Raw genomic sequence first — 18,307 nt, 5'->3', positions numbered from 1 at the left:
CTGAACTATACCTTAACCTTGTTTGCTGGTGTAGTTTAATGGTTAAGAGCTTGGACCCAACTGCCTGAGTCCAGATCCTGTTCCACCTCTAATTATATGACTGCAAATAAGTTACCTAACCTCTCCCTGCCATGGATTTTTTTTTTTTAATGTAAAATGCAAATTATTAAGAGCACTTATTTTATAAGGTGGTCACTTAGAATGGTGCCTGGTATGGAATAATCAAGTTTCCAGATTTTTCAAATAAAAAACAGAATGAATATTAAATGAACTTATCATGGCAATCATTTTATGATACATGCAAATCAAATCACTATGCTATGTACCTTAAATTATACAGTGCTGCATGTTAACTATATCTCAGTAAAACTAGGTAAAAAAACTTTAAATCCAGGGTGCATGGCTAAATTTGAATTTCAGATAATCAGCAAGTTTATCTTTAGTACAAGCATGTCCCATGTAATATCTGGCAACCCTAAAGCTAATAAGCATTAAATATGTTTGTTAGATAATTAGTAACTTTTGCATGTTTCAAGACACTAGAACTCTATTCTACTACAGTTATTTGTGTACCTCTCTCCCTCATGATATGAGGAAGTTTCCCGAGGGCAGGACCATGTCCTATTTATCTTTACCCCTTGAACCCCACACAACATAATCCATCAATAATTATTTTATAAAGCACAGAAGACAAAGGGTCAAGGTGCTAATACATGGAATCCTAAGGTGCCTTCATCCCTATTTTCCATCCTTATTGCTGCTTGCCTCCTTAGAAATTGCTATCAAAGATATATTTCTAAGAAATGTTGGTGAGGAGTCGCATGAACTCTCATCACTCCTAACAACAACAGGCCTTAGCTAGGCAGTCCTCTGGCCTGGCCAAGGATTTGAGACCACTCACGAACTAGTGGTAATCTTTCACATATATTTCTTTTTTTTAATATAAATTTATTTATTTTAATTGGAGGCTAATTACTTTACAATATTGTAGTGGTTTTGCCATACATTGACATGAATCAGCCATGGATTTACATGTGTTCCCCATCCTGAGCCTCCCTCCCACCTCCCTCCCCATCCCATCCCTCTGAGTCATCCCAGTGCACCAGCCCTGAGCACCCTGTCTCATGCATTGAACCTGGACTGGCGATTTGTTTCACATATGATAATACACATGTTTCAATGCCGTTCTCCCAAATCATCCCACCCTCCCCCTCTCCCACAGAGTCCAAAAGACTGTTCTATACATCTGTGCCTCTTTCACTATCTCGCATATAGGGTTATCGTTACCATCTTTCTAAATTCCATATATATGTGTTGGTATACTGTATTGGTGTTTTTCTTTCTTGCTTACTTCACTCTGTATAATAGGCTCCAGTTTCATCCACCTCAATAGAACTGAATCAAATGTATTCTTTTTAATGGCTGAGTAATATTCCATGGTGTATATGTACCACAGCTTCCTTATCCATTCATCTGCTGATGGGCATCTAGGTTATTTCCATGTCCTGGCTATTATAAACAGTGCTGCGATGAACGTGGGGTTATACGTGTCTCTTTCAAATCTGATTTCCTCAGTGTGTATGCCCAGAAGTGGGATTGCTGGGTCATATGGCAGTTCTATTTCCAGTTTTCTAAGGAATCTCCACACTGTTCTCCATAGTGGCTGTACTAGTTTGCATTCCCACCAACAGTGTAAGAGGGTTCCCTTTTCTCCACACCCTCTCCAGCATTTATTGCTTGTAGACTTTTGGATAGCAGCCATCCTGACTGGCGTGTAATGGTACCTCATTGTGGTTTTGATTTGCATTTCTCTGATAATGAGTGATGTGGAGCATCTTTTCATGTGTTTGTTAGCCATCTGTATGTCTTCTTTGGAGAAATGTCTATTTAGATCTTTGGCCCATTTTTTTGATTGGGTCATTTATTTTTCTGGAATTGAGCTGCAAGAGTTGCTTGTATATTTTTGAGATTAATTCTTTGTCATTTGCTATTATTTTCTCCCATTCTGAAGGCTGTCTTTTCACCTTGCTTATAGTTTCCATCATTGTGCAAAAGCTTTTAAGTTTAACTAGGTCCCATTTGTTTTTGTTTTGTTTGTTTGTTTGTTTGTTTGCTTGTTTTTGCCTTTATTTCAAATACTCTGGGAGGTGGGTCATAGAGGATCCTGCTGTCATTTATGTCAGAGTGTTTTGCCTATGTTTTCCTCTAGGAGTTTTATATTTTCTGGTCTTACGTTTAGATCTTTAATCCATGTTGAGTTTATTTTTGTGTATGGTGTTAGAAAGTGTTCTAGTTTCATTCTTTTACAAGTGGTTGACCAGTTTTCCCAGCACCACTTGTTAAAGAGACTGTCTTTTCTCCATTGTATATTCTTGCCTCGTTTGTCGAAGATAAGGTATCCATAGGTGAGTGGATTTATCTCCGGGCTTTCTGTTTTGTTCCATTGATCTATATTTCTGTCTTTATGCCAGTACCATACTGTCTTGATGACTGTGGCTTTTTAGTACAGCCTGAAGTCAGACAGGTTGATTCCTCCAGTTCCATTCCTCTTTTTGAAGATTGCTTTGGCTATTCGAGGTTTTTTGTATTTCCATACAAATTGTAAAATTATTTGTTCTAGTTCCGCGAAAAATACCGTTGGTAGCTTAATAAGGAGTGCATTGAATCTATAGATTGCTTTGGGTAGTATACTCATTTTCTTTATATTGATTCTTCCAATCCATGAACATGGTATATTTCTCCATGTATTTGTGTCCTCTTTGATTTCTTTCATCAGTGTTTTATATCTTTCTATATTTGGTCTTTTGTTTCTTTAGGGAGGTGTATTCCTAAGTACATTATTCTTTTCGTTGCGATGGTGAATGGAATTGTTTCCTTAATTTCTCTGTTTTCTCATTGTTAGTGTATAGGAATGCAAGGGATTTCTGTGTGTTAATTTTATATCCTGCAACTTTAATATATTCATTGATTAGCTCTAGTAATTTTCTGGTGGAGTCTTTAGGGTTTTCTATGTAGAGGATCATGTTATCTGCAAACAGTGAGAGTTTCACTTCTTCTTTTCCAATCTGGATTCCTTTGATTTCTTTTTCTGCTCTGATTGCTATGGACAAAACTTCAAAAACTATGTTGAATAGTAGTGGTGAGAGTGGGCGCCCTTGTCTTGTTTCTGACTTTAGGGAAAATGCTTTCAATTTTTCACCATTGAGGATAATGTTTGCTGTGGCTTTGTCATATATAGCTTTTATTATGTTGAGGTATGTTCCTTCTATGCCTGCTTTCTGGAGGGTTATCACAAATGGATGTTGAATTTTGTTAAAGGCTTTCTCTGCATCTATTGAGATAATCATATGGTTTTTATCTTTCAATTTGTTAATGTGGTGTATTACATTGATTGATTTGTAGATATTGAAGAATTCTTGCATCCCTGGGATAAAGCCCAGTTGTTCATGATGTATGATCTTTTAAATATGTTGTTGGATTCTGTTTGCTAGAATTTTGTTAAGAATTTTTGCATCTATGTTCATCAGTGATATTGGCCTGTAGTTTTCTTTTTGTGTGTGTGTGGCATCTTTGTCTGATTTTGGTATTAGGGTGATGGTGACCTCGTAGAATGAGTTTGGAAGTTTACCTTCCTCTGCAATTCTGGAAGAGTTTGAGTAGGATAGGTGTTAGCTTTTCTCTAAATGTTTGGTAGAATTCATCTGTGAAGCCATCCGGTCCTGGGCTTTTGTTTGCTGGAAGATTTCTGATTACAGTATCAGTTTCTGTGCTTGTGGTGGGTCTTTTAAGATTTTCTACTTCTTCATGGTTCAGTTTTGGAAAGTTGTACTTTTCTAAGAATTTATCCATTTCTTCCAAATTGTCCATTTTAATGGCATATAGTTACTAATAGTAGTCTCTTATGACCCTTTGTATTTCTGTGTTGTCTGTTGTGATCTCTCCATTTTCATTTCTAATTTTGTTGTTTTGATTCTTCTCCCTTTGTTTCTTGATGAGTCTGGCTAATGGTTTGTCAACTTTATTTATCTTCTCAAAGAACCAGCTTTTGGCTTTGTCGATTTTTGCTATGGTCTATTTTGTTTCTTTTGCATTTATTTCTGCCCTAATTTTTAAGATTTCCTTCCTTCTACTAACCCTGGGCTTCTTCATTTCTTCCTTTTCTAGTTGCTTTAGGTGTAAAGTTAGGTTATTTATTTGAATTTTTTCTTGTTTCTTGAGGTAAGCCTGTATTGCTGTGAACCTTCCCCGTAGCACTCTTTTACAGTGTCCCATAGGTTTCGGGTTGTTTTGTTTTCATTTTCATTCATTTCTATGCATATTTTAATTTCTTTTTTTTATTTCTTCTGTGATTTGTTGGTTATTCAGCAGCATGTTGTTCAGCCTCCATATGTTTGAATTTTTAATAGTTTTTCTCCTGTAATTGATGTCTAATCTTACTGCATTGTGGTCAGAAAAGATGCTTGGAATGATTTCAATTTTTTTGAATTTACCAAGACTAGATTTATGGCCCAGGATGTGATCTATCCTGGAGAAGGTTCCATGTGCACTTGAGAAAAAGGTGAAATCCAAAAAAAAAAAAAAAAGGTGAAATCCATTGCTTTGGGGCGAAATGTCCTATAGATATCAATTAGGTCTAACTGGTCTATTGTATCATTTAAAGTTTGTGTTTCCTTGTTAATTTTCTGTTTAGTTGATCTATCCGTAGATGTGAGTTGGGTATTAAAGTCTCCCCCTTTATTGTGCTATTGTTAATTTTCCCTTCCATACTTGTTAGCATTTGCCTTACATATTGTGGTGCTCCTATGTTGTGTGCATATATATTTATAATTGTTATATCTTCTTGTTGGATTGATCCTTTGATCGTTATGTAGCATCCTTCTTTGTCTCTGTTCACAGACTTTATTTTAAAGTCTATTTTATCTGATATGAGTATTGTTACTCCTGCTTTCTTTTGGTCTCTATTTGTGAGGAATATCTGTTTTCAGCCCTTCATTTTCATTCTGTATGTGCCCCTTGTTTTGAGGTGGGTCTCTTGTAGACAACATATATAGGGGTCTTGTTTTTGTATCCATTCATCCAGTCTTTGTCTTTTGGTTGGGGCATTCAACCCATTTACACTTAAGGTAATTATTGATAAGTATGATCCCATTGCCATTTACTTTGTTGTTTTGGGTTTGAGTTTATACACCCTTTCTGTGTTTCCTGTCTAGAGAAGATCCTTTAGCATTTGTTGGAGAGCTGATTTGGTGGTGCTGAATTCTCTCAGCTATTGCTTGTCTGTAAAGCTTTTGATTTCTCCTTCATATTTGAATGAGATCCTTGCTGGGTACAGTAATCTGGGCTGTAGGTTTTTCTCTTTCATCACTTTAAGTATGTCCTGCCATTCCCTTCTGGCCTGAAGAGTTTCTATTGAAAGATCAGCTGTTATCCTTATGGGAATCCCCTTGTGTGTTATTTGTTGTTTCTCCCTTGCTGCTTTTAATATTTGTTCTTTGTGTTTGATCTTTGTTAATTTGATTAGTATGTGTCTTGGGGTGTTTTGCCTTGGGTTTATACTGTTTGGGACTCTCTGGGTTTCTTGGACTTGTGTGACTTTTCCTTCCCCATTTTAAGGAAGTTTTCAACTATTATCTCATCAAGTATTTTCTCATGGTCTTTCTTTTTGTTTTCCTCTTCTGGGACTCTATGATTCGAATGTTGGGATGTTTAACGTTGTCCCAGAGGTCTCTGAGGTTGTCCTCATTTCTTTTAATTCTTTTTTCCTCTCTGCTTCGTTTATTTCTACCATTCTCTCTTCTACCTCACTTATCCTATCTTTTGCCTCCATTATTCTACTATTGGTTCCCTCCTGAGTGCCTTTTATCTCATTTATTGCATTATTCATTATATATTGACTCTTTTTTATTTCTTCTAGGTCCTTGTTAAACATTTCTTGCATCTTCTCAATCCTTGTCTCCAGGCTATTTATCTGTAACTCCATTTTGTTTTCAAGATTTTGGATCATTTTCACTATCATTATTCTAAATTCTTTATCAGGTAGATTCCCTATCTCTTCCTCTTTGGTTTGGTTTGCTGGGCATTTATCCTGTTCCTTTACCTGCTGGGTATTTATCTGCCTTTTCATCTTGTTTATAATGCTGTGTTTGGGGTGGCCTTTCTGTATTCTGGCAGTTTGTGGTTCCTCTTTATTGTGGAGCTTCCTCACTGTGGGTGGGGTTGGACAGGTGGCTTGTCAAGGTTTCCAGGTTAGGGAAGCTTGTGTCGGTGTTCTTGGGGGTGGAACTGGATTTCTTCTCTCTGGAGTGCAATGAAGTGTCCAGTAGTGAGTTTTGAGATATCAGTGGGTTTGGTGTGACTTTGGGCAGCCTGTATTTTGAATCTCAGGGCTATGTTCCTGTGTTGTTGGAGAATTTGCATGGTATATCCTGCTCTGGAACTTATTGGCCCTTGGGTGGTGTTTGGTTTCAGTGTAGGTATGGAGGCTTTTGATGAGCTCTTATTGATTAATGTTCCCTGGAGTCAGGAGTTCTCTGGTGTTCTCAGGTTTTGGACTTAAGCCTCCTGCCTCTGGTTTTCAGTCTTATTCTTAGAGTAGCCTCAAGACTTCTCCATCTATACAGCACTGATGATAAAACATCTAGGTTAATGATGAAAAGTTTCTCCACAGTGAGGGACACCTGGAGAGGTACATAGTTACACAGAGAAGAGGGAGGAGGGAGATAGAGGTGACCAGGAGGAGAAGAAGGGGAATCAAAAGGAGAGAGACAGATCCAGCCTGTAATCAGTTCCCTAAGTGTTCTCCACAATCCAGAACACACAAAGAGATTCACAGAGTTGGGTAGAGAAGAGAAGGGGGAGGGAGGAGATAGAAGCGACCTTGTGGAGAAAAAGGAGAGTCAAAAGGGGGAGAGAGAAATCAACCAGGAATCTCGCTCCCAAGTAAAAATAGGTACTGAAGATTGGGTTCTTAAAGGTACTAAATTGGTAACAAATACCAAAAAGCAAAGACTAAAAATCTAGAGTAGAGGTTAGATTCTCAAAAATACAATATTAAAAAAACAAAACACTCACAAAAATTTTATATATATATATATATATATATATATATATATATATATATATATAAGTTTTCTTTAGAAATGGGTTCTTTTTTTTTTTGCAAGGTAATAGAAGGTTATAAGGAGAAGGCAATGGCACCCCACTCCAGTATTCTTGCCTGGAAAATCCCATGGACGGAGGAGCCTGGTAGGCTGCAATCCATGGGGTTGCGAAGAGTCGGACATAACTGAGCGACTTCACTTTCATTTTTCACTTTCATGCATTGGAGAAGGAAATGGCAACCCACTCCAGTATTCTTGCCTGGAGAATCCCAGGGACGGCAGAGCCTGGTGGGCTGCCATCTCTGGGGTCACACAAGAGTCGGACACGACTGAAGCGACTTAACAGCAGCAGCAGCAATAGGTTATAAAAATGAAAATTAAAGGAGTAACAGAGGACTTAAAATTTTTTTAAAAAATTTTAATTTAAAAAGTGATAATAAAAATATATCTAGGACTTTCTCTGGAGCTGTTGTGGACAGTGTGGGATCAGTTCATTTTCAGATAGTTCCTTGATCCAGCTTATACTTCTCAAGATCTATAGGCCCTTCCTATGTAGTCGGAGCTAACTACAGGGTTTTACTCTATTGCACCTGTCACTTCCAAAGCAGTTCTGTTTATTTTAGCTTCTTCTGTTTGCTGGTCTCTTCAGTGTCTAATTTCCACCCTGACACAAGGGGACAGTGGTAGTCACTTTTTTAGGCTCACTTGTTCAGTCTGCTGTGGAGAGGGAGGAGCACTGCAAACAAATATCACTGGCGTGTGTGGGGAGTGCTCTCAGTGTTTCAGCTGCACTGGGTTTGCCCCTGCTCACGGCGTGTGTGCTTTCATGGTCTACACTTCTCAGGCTCTAGGTTGCTCTGCTGGGAATTGTCTGAGGCGGCCCTGGATTGCGTGCACTTTCCAGTTCTAAGCCACTCAGGTTCAGGTTCTCAGGTACTCAACAAAGGCACAAACTTGGTTGGACTTGCGTTTTGTGCCCTTCCCAGATCTGAGCAGCTCAGGTGACCAGGTGCTTGGCAAGCACAGTCACCCCCAGGTGGGCGGTGCATCTTATCGCCTCCCCATCCCAGCAGCTCGGTTTTCTGGGTGTACAATGGGTGTGCCTTCTCAGGTGTGCCATGTGTCTCTTCTGGGGAGCTGATCTCTGGCTGCGACCCTCCCGGCAGATGTCAACTGCCCAAAATCCCAAAAAGTCTTGGTCAGCAACAAAGCCTGCTTGCAGTTTGGTAGAGGATGCCTCTCTGGGGCCTCGATTGCCCCCTTCCAGCTCTAACTGCCCTCGCCTGCCTGTCTCCGGCAGGGGATGGGCTGGTCCACAGCTGGCTAACTCTACTCAGTCCTTTGTTCTGTGAGCAGGCCTGGCAGTTTCTTAGGTTAGGGCTTTTCACGGGATAGCCATCCCACAGTCTGGGTTGCTACCTTAAGTTAGTTCCCTCAGATTGCCCTCGGGCCATTCAGGCCCGGTCCTTACCCCAAGCAATGCAGCCCGTGCCTCCCTGTCCAGCCCCTGCTTGCTAGTGGTGGATGTGAGCGTCTGTGCTGCTTCTCCGCTGGGAATTGCCATTAGGCACATAATCTGTGGGTTTTAATTATTTATTTATTCTTACTACTGGTTATGTTGCCCTCTGAGATTCCAAGGCTTGCCACAGACCCACCGGTGAGAGCGTTTCCTGGTGTTTGGAATCTTCTCTCTTTTTTAAGACTCCCTTCCTGGGATGGATCTCCATCCCATCTTTTGTCTCTCTTTTTATCTTTTATATTTTGTCCTACCTCCTTTTGAAGACAATGGGCTGCCCTTCTGGGTGCCTGATGTCCTCTGCCAGCATTCAGAAGTTGTTTTGTGGAACTTGCTCAGTGTTCAAAGGTTCTTTTGATGAATTTGTGGGGGAGAAAGTGATCTCCCCGTCCTATTCCTCCACCATCTTAGGACCACCCCCTTTCACATATATTTCTATGTGAATTTATGACAAATTTATTATATAGTGAAGGAAATCTTGCTTTGCAATAGATCAATAAAATATTTTATTAGAGTAGAAAATATGTATTTAGGAGATGTAATTGTCACACTATGGTAACATTCCCAGGTACCTGTCTCCCATTTTTCTGTGCTTCCTTATTAGCCAAGTACCAATTTCTTTGACAGTGGCACTGTGATCATCTATTAATAAAAACAGCCATTTACCCAGATTTCCATGTGGCTACATAGCATAGTTGTAGGTAATGAAAGGTAAGCAAGTCCAGTGGATTGTGCTGCTATCATTCTCAAAATTTTAAAATGACAGACTCACTTGGAAAACCTCTTAGCCCTTTGCCCTTCTATCTTTGATTCTTCTTCCCTTTGACCTTCTGAGACATGTGTGATTGTCATAGATAAAAGATATAGTAGACAGACATATAAAAGATTTTAAGATGATATAAAAACTAACACATTCATTTGTCAAAATCCAAGCCTTCAATAGTAGATAATAACTGAAGTCTTAGCACAGAGTCTTAGCAATTAAGAATGTGATAGAAAATAACACATATATTGGATTAGGACTGAGATAAAAATTTATTACATTATTACTCACCAAAGAAATCCAGAACTTTCCTGGCTCAGAGTAAAATCCACAGAGGATGTGACAGGCCGTTGAAGGAACAAAGATTTCAGGTAAGGGCTCTTCTTCTTCCTCCTCCTCCTCCTCCTCTTCTCCCTGGAGTTCCTTATCCACATCTTCGCCCATCTCTGTTTCTAGCCTTTTCCTTCTTTCTTGCTTTTCCTTCTCCTTCAGCTCCTTTTGTTTCTTTCTCCTTTCAATTTCTATTAATCTCTTTAGCAAAAGATATGATGGGATTTAAGAAAAAAACTGTAATTCATTCATCCACACTATAATAAAAGAAAATAGAAGATAGAGCCCTAGGAAAATTCATAGCTCTAATACAACAAATGTCATTTAAAAATTATTATCAATTTGGTAAGAGAACAGACTTTGTATGATTTCAATACCTTTAGACCATGAAATTTTTGTACCTTGTTTTGTGTCCCTGGATATGTTCCAGAGTCTGCTAGTTTATAGTCTATGGGAACTTGAACAGAATTTGTATCCTACTACTCTGTGAAAATTGTATAAATCTTAATTATGTTGAATCAGTTCACAGTGCTTTCCGGGTCTACTGTATCCTTCTACTTCTCTATATATTCATTCTATTAATTTTTGAGAGTTTGATGTTGACACTCCAACTAAAACTCTTATTTAAAAAAATAATTGTAATACATGGTAGAACTATATGTAACTTTGTTTTGTATTTTCCAAGTCTCCTGCAAATGTGTTACATACTTTCATAATTTAAAGATAAAATTTATTTTTAATTATTATCAATTTGGGAATATATCTTTATCATTAAAATTTTCAAATCATTGGAATGACTTTCTGCATAACTCCCACTGATCTTGGTTTTTTGTTTTCTTTTTAGTATTTATTTTTGATTGATTGATAATTGGTTTATAATATTGGTTTGATTTCTGTCATACATCAACATGAATTTGATCCCGGTTTTATAGAAATTATTTTGCTTTTTTTTTCCTAAGAGAGAAGCTAAGTAAAATTTTTCTCAGAGCCTATCATTGTCAATCCATGAATTCTGTGGATTGAAATAGTCCATGAAAGAAGGTGATTTATCTTTGGTGGTAAAGTGATTTATATCCTTAGCCTCTATCAACTAACTATTGCAAAAGCCCCCTAACACTAGCATCCTGACCGCCCATCTTTCACCTTTTTATTGTTTACCCTGTAGAATTAACTTCCAAATTTATATGACCCATCATATCAATCCCCTCCTCAAAAACTGACAATATATATGTTTCAATGCTACTCTCTCGAATCATCCCACCCTCTCCTTTCCCCACTGTGTCCAAAAGTCTGTCCTTTCAATTCAGTTCAGTTCAGTCACTCAGTTGTGTCTGTCTTGCAACCCCATGAGCTGTAGCATGCCAGGCCTCCCTGTCCAACACCAACTCCTGGAGCCTACCTAAACTCATGCCCATTGAGTCGGTGATGCCATCCAACCATCTCATCCTCTGTTGTCCCCTTCTTCTCCTGCCCTCAATTTTTCCTAGCATCAGGGTCTCTTCAAATGAGTCAGCTCTTCACATCAGGTGGCCAAAGTATTGGAGTTTCAGCTTCAATGACCTTCTAATGAACACCCAGGACTGATCTCCTTTAGGATGGACTGGTTCTTGGATCCTTGCAGTCCAAGGGACTCTCAAGAGTCTTCTCCAACACCACAGTTCAAAAGCATCAATTCTTCGGCACTCAGCTTTCTTTATAGTCCAACTCTCACATCCATACATGACCACTGGAAAAACCATAGCCTTGACTAGACGGACTTTTGTTGGCAAAGTAATGTCTCTGCTTTTTAATATGCTATCTAGGTTGGTCACAACTTTCCTTCCAAGGAGTAAGCATCTGTTAATTTCATGGCTGCAATCACCATCTGCAGTGATTTTGGAGCCCAGAAAAACAAAGTCAGCCACTGTTTCCCCATCTATTTGCCATGAAGTGATGGGACTGGATGCCATGATCTTCATTTCCTGAATGTTGAGCTTTAAGCCAACTTTTTCACTCTCTTCTTTCACTTTCATCAAGAGGCTCTTTAGTTCTTCTTCATTTTCTGCCATAAGGGTGTTGTCATCTGCATATCTGAGGTTATTGATATTTCTCCCGGCAATCTTGATTCCAGCTTGTGCCTCTTCCAGCCCAGCGTTTCTCGTAATATACTCTGCATATAAGTTAAATAAGCAGGGTGACAGTATACAGCCTTGACGTACTCCTTTTCCTATTTGGAACCAGTCTATTGTTCCATGTCCAGTTCTAACTGTTGCTTCCTGACCTGCAGACAGGTTTCTCAAGAGGCAGGTCAGGTGGTCTGGTATTCCCATCTCTTTCAGAATTTTCCACAATTTATTGTGATCCACAGTCAAAGGCTTTGGCATTGTCAATAAAGCAGAAATAGATGTTTTTCTGGAACTCTCTTGCTTTTTTGATGATCCAGCAGATGTTGGCAATTTGATCTGGTTCCTCTGCCTTTTCTAAAATCAGTTTGAACATCTGGAAATTCATGGTTCATGTATTGTTAAAGCCTGGCTTGTAGAATTTTGAGCATTACTTTACTAGCATGTGAGATGAGTGCAATTGTGCGGTCATTTGAATATTCTTTGACATTGCCTTTCTTTGGGATTGGGATGAAAACTGACCTTTTCCAGTCCCGTGGCCATTGCTGAGTTTTCCAAATTTGCTGACATATTGAGTGCAGCACTTTGACAGCATCATCTTCTAGGATTTGAAATAGCTCAACTGGAATTCCATCACCTCCACCAGCTTTGTTTGTAGTGATGCTTCCTAAGGCCCACTTGACTTCACATTCCGGGATGTTTGACTCTAGGTGAATTATCACACCATTGTGATTAACTGAGTCATGAAGATCTTTTTTGTACAGTTCTTCTGTGTATTCTTGCCACCTCTTCTTAATATCTTCTGCCTCTGTCAGTTCCATACCATTTCTGTCCTTTATCGGGCCAATCTTTGCATGAAATGTTCCCTTGGTATCCCTTGGTCTGTCCTTTATATCTATGTAAAATAGACAGCCAGTGCCCATGCTCTGTGACAACCTAGAGAGGTGGGATGGGGAGAGAGGTGGGAGGGATGTCCAAGAGGGAGGGGACATATGCATACCTATAGCTGACATATAGGAGAAACCATCACAATATTGTAATTATCCTCCAATTAAAAATTAAATTAAAAAATACAATAAAAAACCTGTCACAATTTATTCCAGTGGCCTAAGGAATAAATCATCTTGGCTAGAATTTAGGGGGTCCTTTGTGGTGATCACAGACTCCTATCAAACTCCTCTACAAACTGCGTCCCTCTGTTTCATGGCCCAGTCTTCATCTCTTGAAACAACAAAACCCTTGCAATTCTGCCTTCCCTCAGGATGTTCTCCAAGTTTTTATTGCTTTCCCATTTTTAACCTCTCAAAATCCTTCCCTTTCTTTAAATACTAAATGTCTGCTCAATGAAGTCATCCTTGACCTCCTCTCATCCTTCCATCACAACCATATATTCTTTCCTCTGCATGCCCCTAAAATTCTTTTCTTTGCACTGTGATTTTAATATCTATTCATTACCTCCTTCTAATACAGTTAGCTGCTTTCTACCAGATAAGCTCCTTAAAGTAAAAGTTTGTACCTTCTTCTTCATATTTTCCTAGCACTTAACATGAGCTGTTTTATATCATAAGAAAGAAAATAATTAGAAGACAATGCTTCAAGGATATTTCATACCAGAATCTTAGATTTGACACTTGTGAAATGGAAATATTTTAAACACATGTCTTTGATTTCATAGGAAACTACATCATGGTCCTCTTCTTCCTCCTTTATAGCTGGAAATGGAGCTTCAAGAACATAGCCATCCTCACAAATAATCAGTAAAGTACTTTCAGGCTAAAAAAAAATGATTAAACATATCATTTACATTTAGGCAAGGTTTTAGAAGCATAGTTTGAAAATATTTTAAACTATAATTTTAAAATTATAAAGCCTATAATTGCTATGTATACTAGCCATTTTAAAAAGATACTTATTACCAGCAATAACCACAGTAAGGAACTAAGTCAATCTTACCAATCACTATACACATAAATACAGTTATATTATTATTAATTAATAAACCAAGTGTTAAAATTAGATTTATATTTGTTTCCTTTATAGATGCCCTCTTTTCTGAGCCAAAAATTAAGTTGTGAAATATGTCAGCTGAAAGGGCAGAATATTAAAATTAGTACTTCCAAGGAAAATCTGCAGTATGTAGACAGCATATACAACCTCTGCCTCCTTTGATGAATCATCCTCTGCTTGAATTCATTTAATGTGAATGCCCCTAGATTCTTGTTCTCTCCCCTTTTTCCCTTTCTCTCCATAAACATTCCCTGAGAAATCTTGTAGCCATCATGGCTTCATTACCACTCACAAGCAATTAGACTCCAAATTCATCACTCTAGTCCAGACCTCTCTCCTGAGTTTCAAAATCATGTATTTAACCACTGTGGGAAATTCCCATCTTGATACTCCATAGATGCATTATTCAAAATGTTTATTCATTCAGTTATTTTATTCTATACTTCTCTATTATGTACCTACTATGTACTCAGAATTTTGTAAAGTGCTAGAGGTAAAATTATAATAAGAAAAATAGGAATTGTCTCTGCCATTATGGAGCTTACCTCCAATGGGAAAGCTTGTCATTTAACAAATCATATAAATAAATGTAAATTATAACTGCAACCAGTGTTGCAGAGGTACCACAAGGAGGTTGTAAAAGGTTTCCTAAGAAGGTGGTACCTAAGTGTCGATGTGAAGGATGAGTAGAAGATTATTTCCATAATAACTTGGGGGAGGGCTTGAGGGAATATGCTATGTAAAGAATACACCATGTGCAAATATCCTGTGGCACATATGGGCTTTTAAGAAAGTTGTGGCCTTGGTGGTATCACTAAGGTCAAGAGAACAGAAGTGAGAGGAGAGATTGGGACAGAGCCTAGGAGAAGCAACACTCAATGCCTGAATGAAGAAGGCTGAGAAGGAGTGACATGACATTGGAGAAGAAACCAGGAGAGAATAATGTCCCAAAAAGTCGAAGGGAAATGGTATTTCAAAGAGGAAATGAGGGTCAACAAGGTCAACTGAGGCTAAGAGGGCAAGAAAGATAAGAACTAAAATTGTTAAATGGATACGACTGGTATCTCTGCAAAGTGTTAACCAGGTGGGATTATGAGACAACAAACTTGTAAGAGCATGTGAAGGACGAATTAGGATGTAAGGAAATGCAGTTCATGGGAATAACCAACCCCCAGGAGAAAAATGGAAGGAGAAGGATGGGGCAGTGACTAGAAGAGAACATGAGGACAAGGAATTTTTTCTGAATAAGTAAGAGGGCTTGAATATATTTCAATATTAATGGAAATAATTCATTAAACAGGTGGGGTTAAATTTATATGACAGAAAAGAGAAAACAGTGTGAAATGTTGAAAACAGTGAGAGTAGATTCCCAAGGTCACAAGGGGGAATTGACCTCAAGCAGGAAGGCACATAGCACCTCTACTGTAAGAAAAATAAAAAGGGAAGAGGAACAGGTACCTGCAGAAGTAATAGGATTTTACATTTGGTAGTGGGAAGGTGAAGGAGTTCCTGGCATAGGTGGCCTACTTGTTCTGTGAAATAAGTGATGCTGAGAATGAGAGTGAGTGAGCAAGTGGGAGACTTGAAGCTTTGAGGAGAGGAGGGGTTTTTAAATGATCATTGTGGGTGAAAGAGAGTTGATAAGAACAACATCATAGAATCGCTAAGCCCTACTATGAATTGTGTTGAGGCCATTTGAGTCAGTAAATCATGAAGAAGCTAATCTTTCCTATTGCATGACTATCTCTAACTGCCCTTGGTAATCACTGTAGGCAAATATAGATCAACTGGGTACAGTCAGGGATGGGTTTTTGCCAGAAATGTATGAAAAAAAGAGAAAGGAGCTCAAGGCATTGGAAGAGTGTTACTGAACCTTATTGATAGAAAGAATCATGACATTTAAGCCAGATATAGGAGGAACTTAAGAGTCTTAACTAAAGACTTCCCTGATGGCTCAGACGGTAAAGCATCTGCCTGTAATGCGGGAGACCCAGGTTTGATCCCTGGGTAGGGATGATCCTCTGGAGAAGGAAATGGCAACCCACTCCAGTACTCTTGTCTGGAAAATCCCATGGATGGAGGAACCTGGTGAGCTACAGTCCATGGGGTCGCAAAGAGTCGGACACAACTGAGTGACTTCACTTTAAGATAAGAATGGACTAATAGGTGAGAGAAAACAAATGGTGAAGGAATAAGAGGTGCCGTCAGAGAACAAGTGGAGCAGAAGTAGCCAAGTGAACAGGTTGAACAAGAGAGAGGCTGAGGTCAGAATGTGAGCTATCTGAATTGTTCACTGTTCAGTCACTCAGTTGTGTCTGACTCTTTGCAACGCCATGGACTGCAGAATGCCGGGTTTCCCTGTTCTTCACCATCTTCCAGAGCTTGCTCAAACTCATGTCCACTGTACCGGTGATGCCATCCAACCATCTTATCTGAACTGTTGACTTTTAAAGCTGAGTTTTTATAAGATTTTGTAGTTGAAATTGTGTCCCCACAAATTCATATACAGAATGTGACTGTATTTGGAGACAGGGTCTATAGAGAGGGCCCCAATCTAGTAGGACCAGTGTCCTTATAAGAAGGGGAGATTAGGATACAGGGGGACAACCATGTGAGGACACAATGAGAGGGTGGCCATGTGCAAGCCAAGGAGAGAGGCCTCAGAAGAAATCTAAACTGTTAGCACCTTGATCTTAAACTTCTAGCCTAAACAACTGTGAGAAAATCAATTTCTGCTCTTTAAGCCACACAGACTGTGGCTATTTTGTTATGAAAGCTCTAGTAAATTAATCAACAGGTGGTCATAGTGCCCAGTGGGTGGCTCTGAGTGTGTGGATAAACTGTAAGGGTCATGTGAAATGAAAAGGTCAAGAGACTGAAGCAACTTGATCAACTAGGCACATGGTGTTAATATCATTCAGGATAACTGTTTATACTTTGGATGAAGAGAAAGATAACCACAGTCTTAAAATTTTTAAAAGGGGAAGACGTGACCAGGTGGTCAGAAGATAACAGCACTATAAAAAGAGAGAAGGTGAGCCTCAGAGCAGCTGTGTTTCATGAGTCAAATCAGAATAGTAATATATATATTGCCACAAATGAAATCAAAGTTAACCACTACACTTCTCTCCCTCACCCCGAACAGGTATAATGAATGCTGAGAAGTTGATGTGTATCCTTTCACACTTTTCTCCTCAGAATAGAATTTTTTCAAGAAAGGAAAAGGGTATTCATTTATCCTTTCAGTGAAGATATGGTAAATCCATATTCATTAAAATAAAATAACCAGACATATTAGAAATAAAACATCAGGAGAGAGAGTCAACAAAATTTTAAAAATCCATTAAGATTTCAGATGTTGAAATGATCAGACATAGCCCAAAAAATAATTATGCCTACCATGTTTAAAGTTACAAGAGAAAATCTTAAAATATCTGCAGGAAACAGTTTTATCTATTAAAACTAACAAAACAGATACAAAGAAATAATCAAAACTTCAAGAGCTAAAAATACAAAAGTTGAAATTAGTATGGTGAAGGGTGACTTTAACACTAATAACTGAAGAGATAACTAGTCAGTAGAAAACAGATGAGAAGAAATCTATGAAATACAACTTAGTTTTTTTTAAGTTAGAAGATACAGAAGATAGGGCAAGACATTTAGAGAATAAGATTGAGAAATTCTAACATACTTGATCACATCTGAAAGGGAAAAAAACAAAAGCAATTATTTCAAGACAAATTGATTCAATTTTTCCCCCAGAATTGATACAAGTTACAAACCCATGGATTCAAGCACCTATATACATCAAAACAAAATTGCAGAACACTAAAATCAGAAAATCCAAAATACTGCCAAAAAAGGACAAATTACTTTCAAAAGAGTGACAATCACACCAACAGGTAGTAGAAGTAACTGAAGTTAGAAAGCAGTGGAATGGCATCTTGAGTGAGCTGAAAGAAAATTACTGCTATCTAGGATTCAATGCCAACAAAAATACCCTTTAATACTGTAAGAAAAACTTCCAGAAAAAGTTAGAGAGCCTGCAAACAGCAAACCTGCAAATAAGAGGAAAATTTCCCAAATGCAAGAAGGAATAAATAGCAAAGAAAGTGGTCAATACGTGGGTAATTCTTAGCAACGGTTAACTGAATATATCTTGTGAGATTTAAAAAATACAAGTCTTAAAAATCAAATCCTCATACACTATTGCTGGGGATGTGGATTGGTGCAGCCACTATGGAGAATAATATAGGTATTCCTTAAAAAATTAAAAACAGAGTTACTGTATGATCCAGTAATTCCACACCTGTGCATATATCTGGAGAAAATTCCAATTCAAAAAGATACATGCACCCTAATAGTCATAGCAGCACTATTTACAATAGCCAAGACATGGAAGCAACCTAAATGTCCATCAACAGAGGGATGGCTAAAGAAGATGTGATATATATACAATGGAATATTACTCAGCCATTAAAAAGAATGA

General features: G+C 38.3%; 1 protein-coding gene across 1 annotated transcript in view; it reads right to left on the bottom strand.

Annotated features, from left to right (window-relative positions):
• Positions 1-18,307, bottom strand: part of CFAP44 (cilia and flagella associated protein 44) — a 128,555-nt gene that overhangs the window by 63,160 nt on the left and 47,088 nt on the right. Inside the window, exons 15-16 of the mRNA XM_061167209.1 lie at positions 13,423-13,584; positions 9,671-9,910 (exon numbers count right to left, since the gene is read on the bottom strand). Coding sequence (XP_061023192.1) covers positions 9,671-9,910; positions 13,423-13,584 — 402 coding nt within the window. The remainder of the gene's footprint in view (positions 1-9,670; positions 9,911-13,422; positions 13,585-18,307) is intronic.

This window comes from Dama dama, chromosome 19 (assembly GCF_033118175.1).
Source record: "Dama dama isolate Ldn47 chromosome 19, ASM3311817v1, whole genome shotgun sequence".
NCBI classification, from domain to species: domain Eukaryota; kingdom Metazoa; phylum Chordata; class Mammalia; order Artiodactyla; family Cervidae; genus Dama; species Dama dama.
This window is presented reverse-complemented; position numbering and strand designations above follow the sequence as displayed.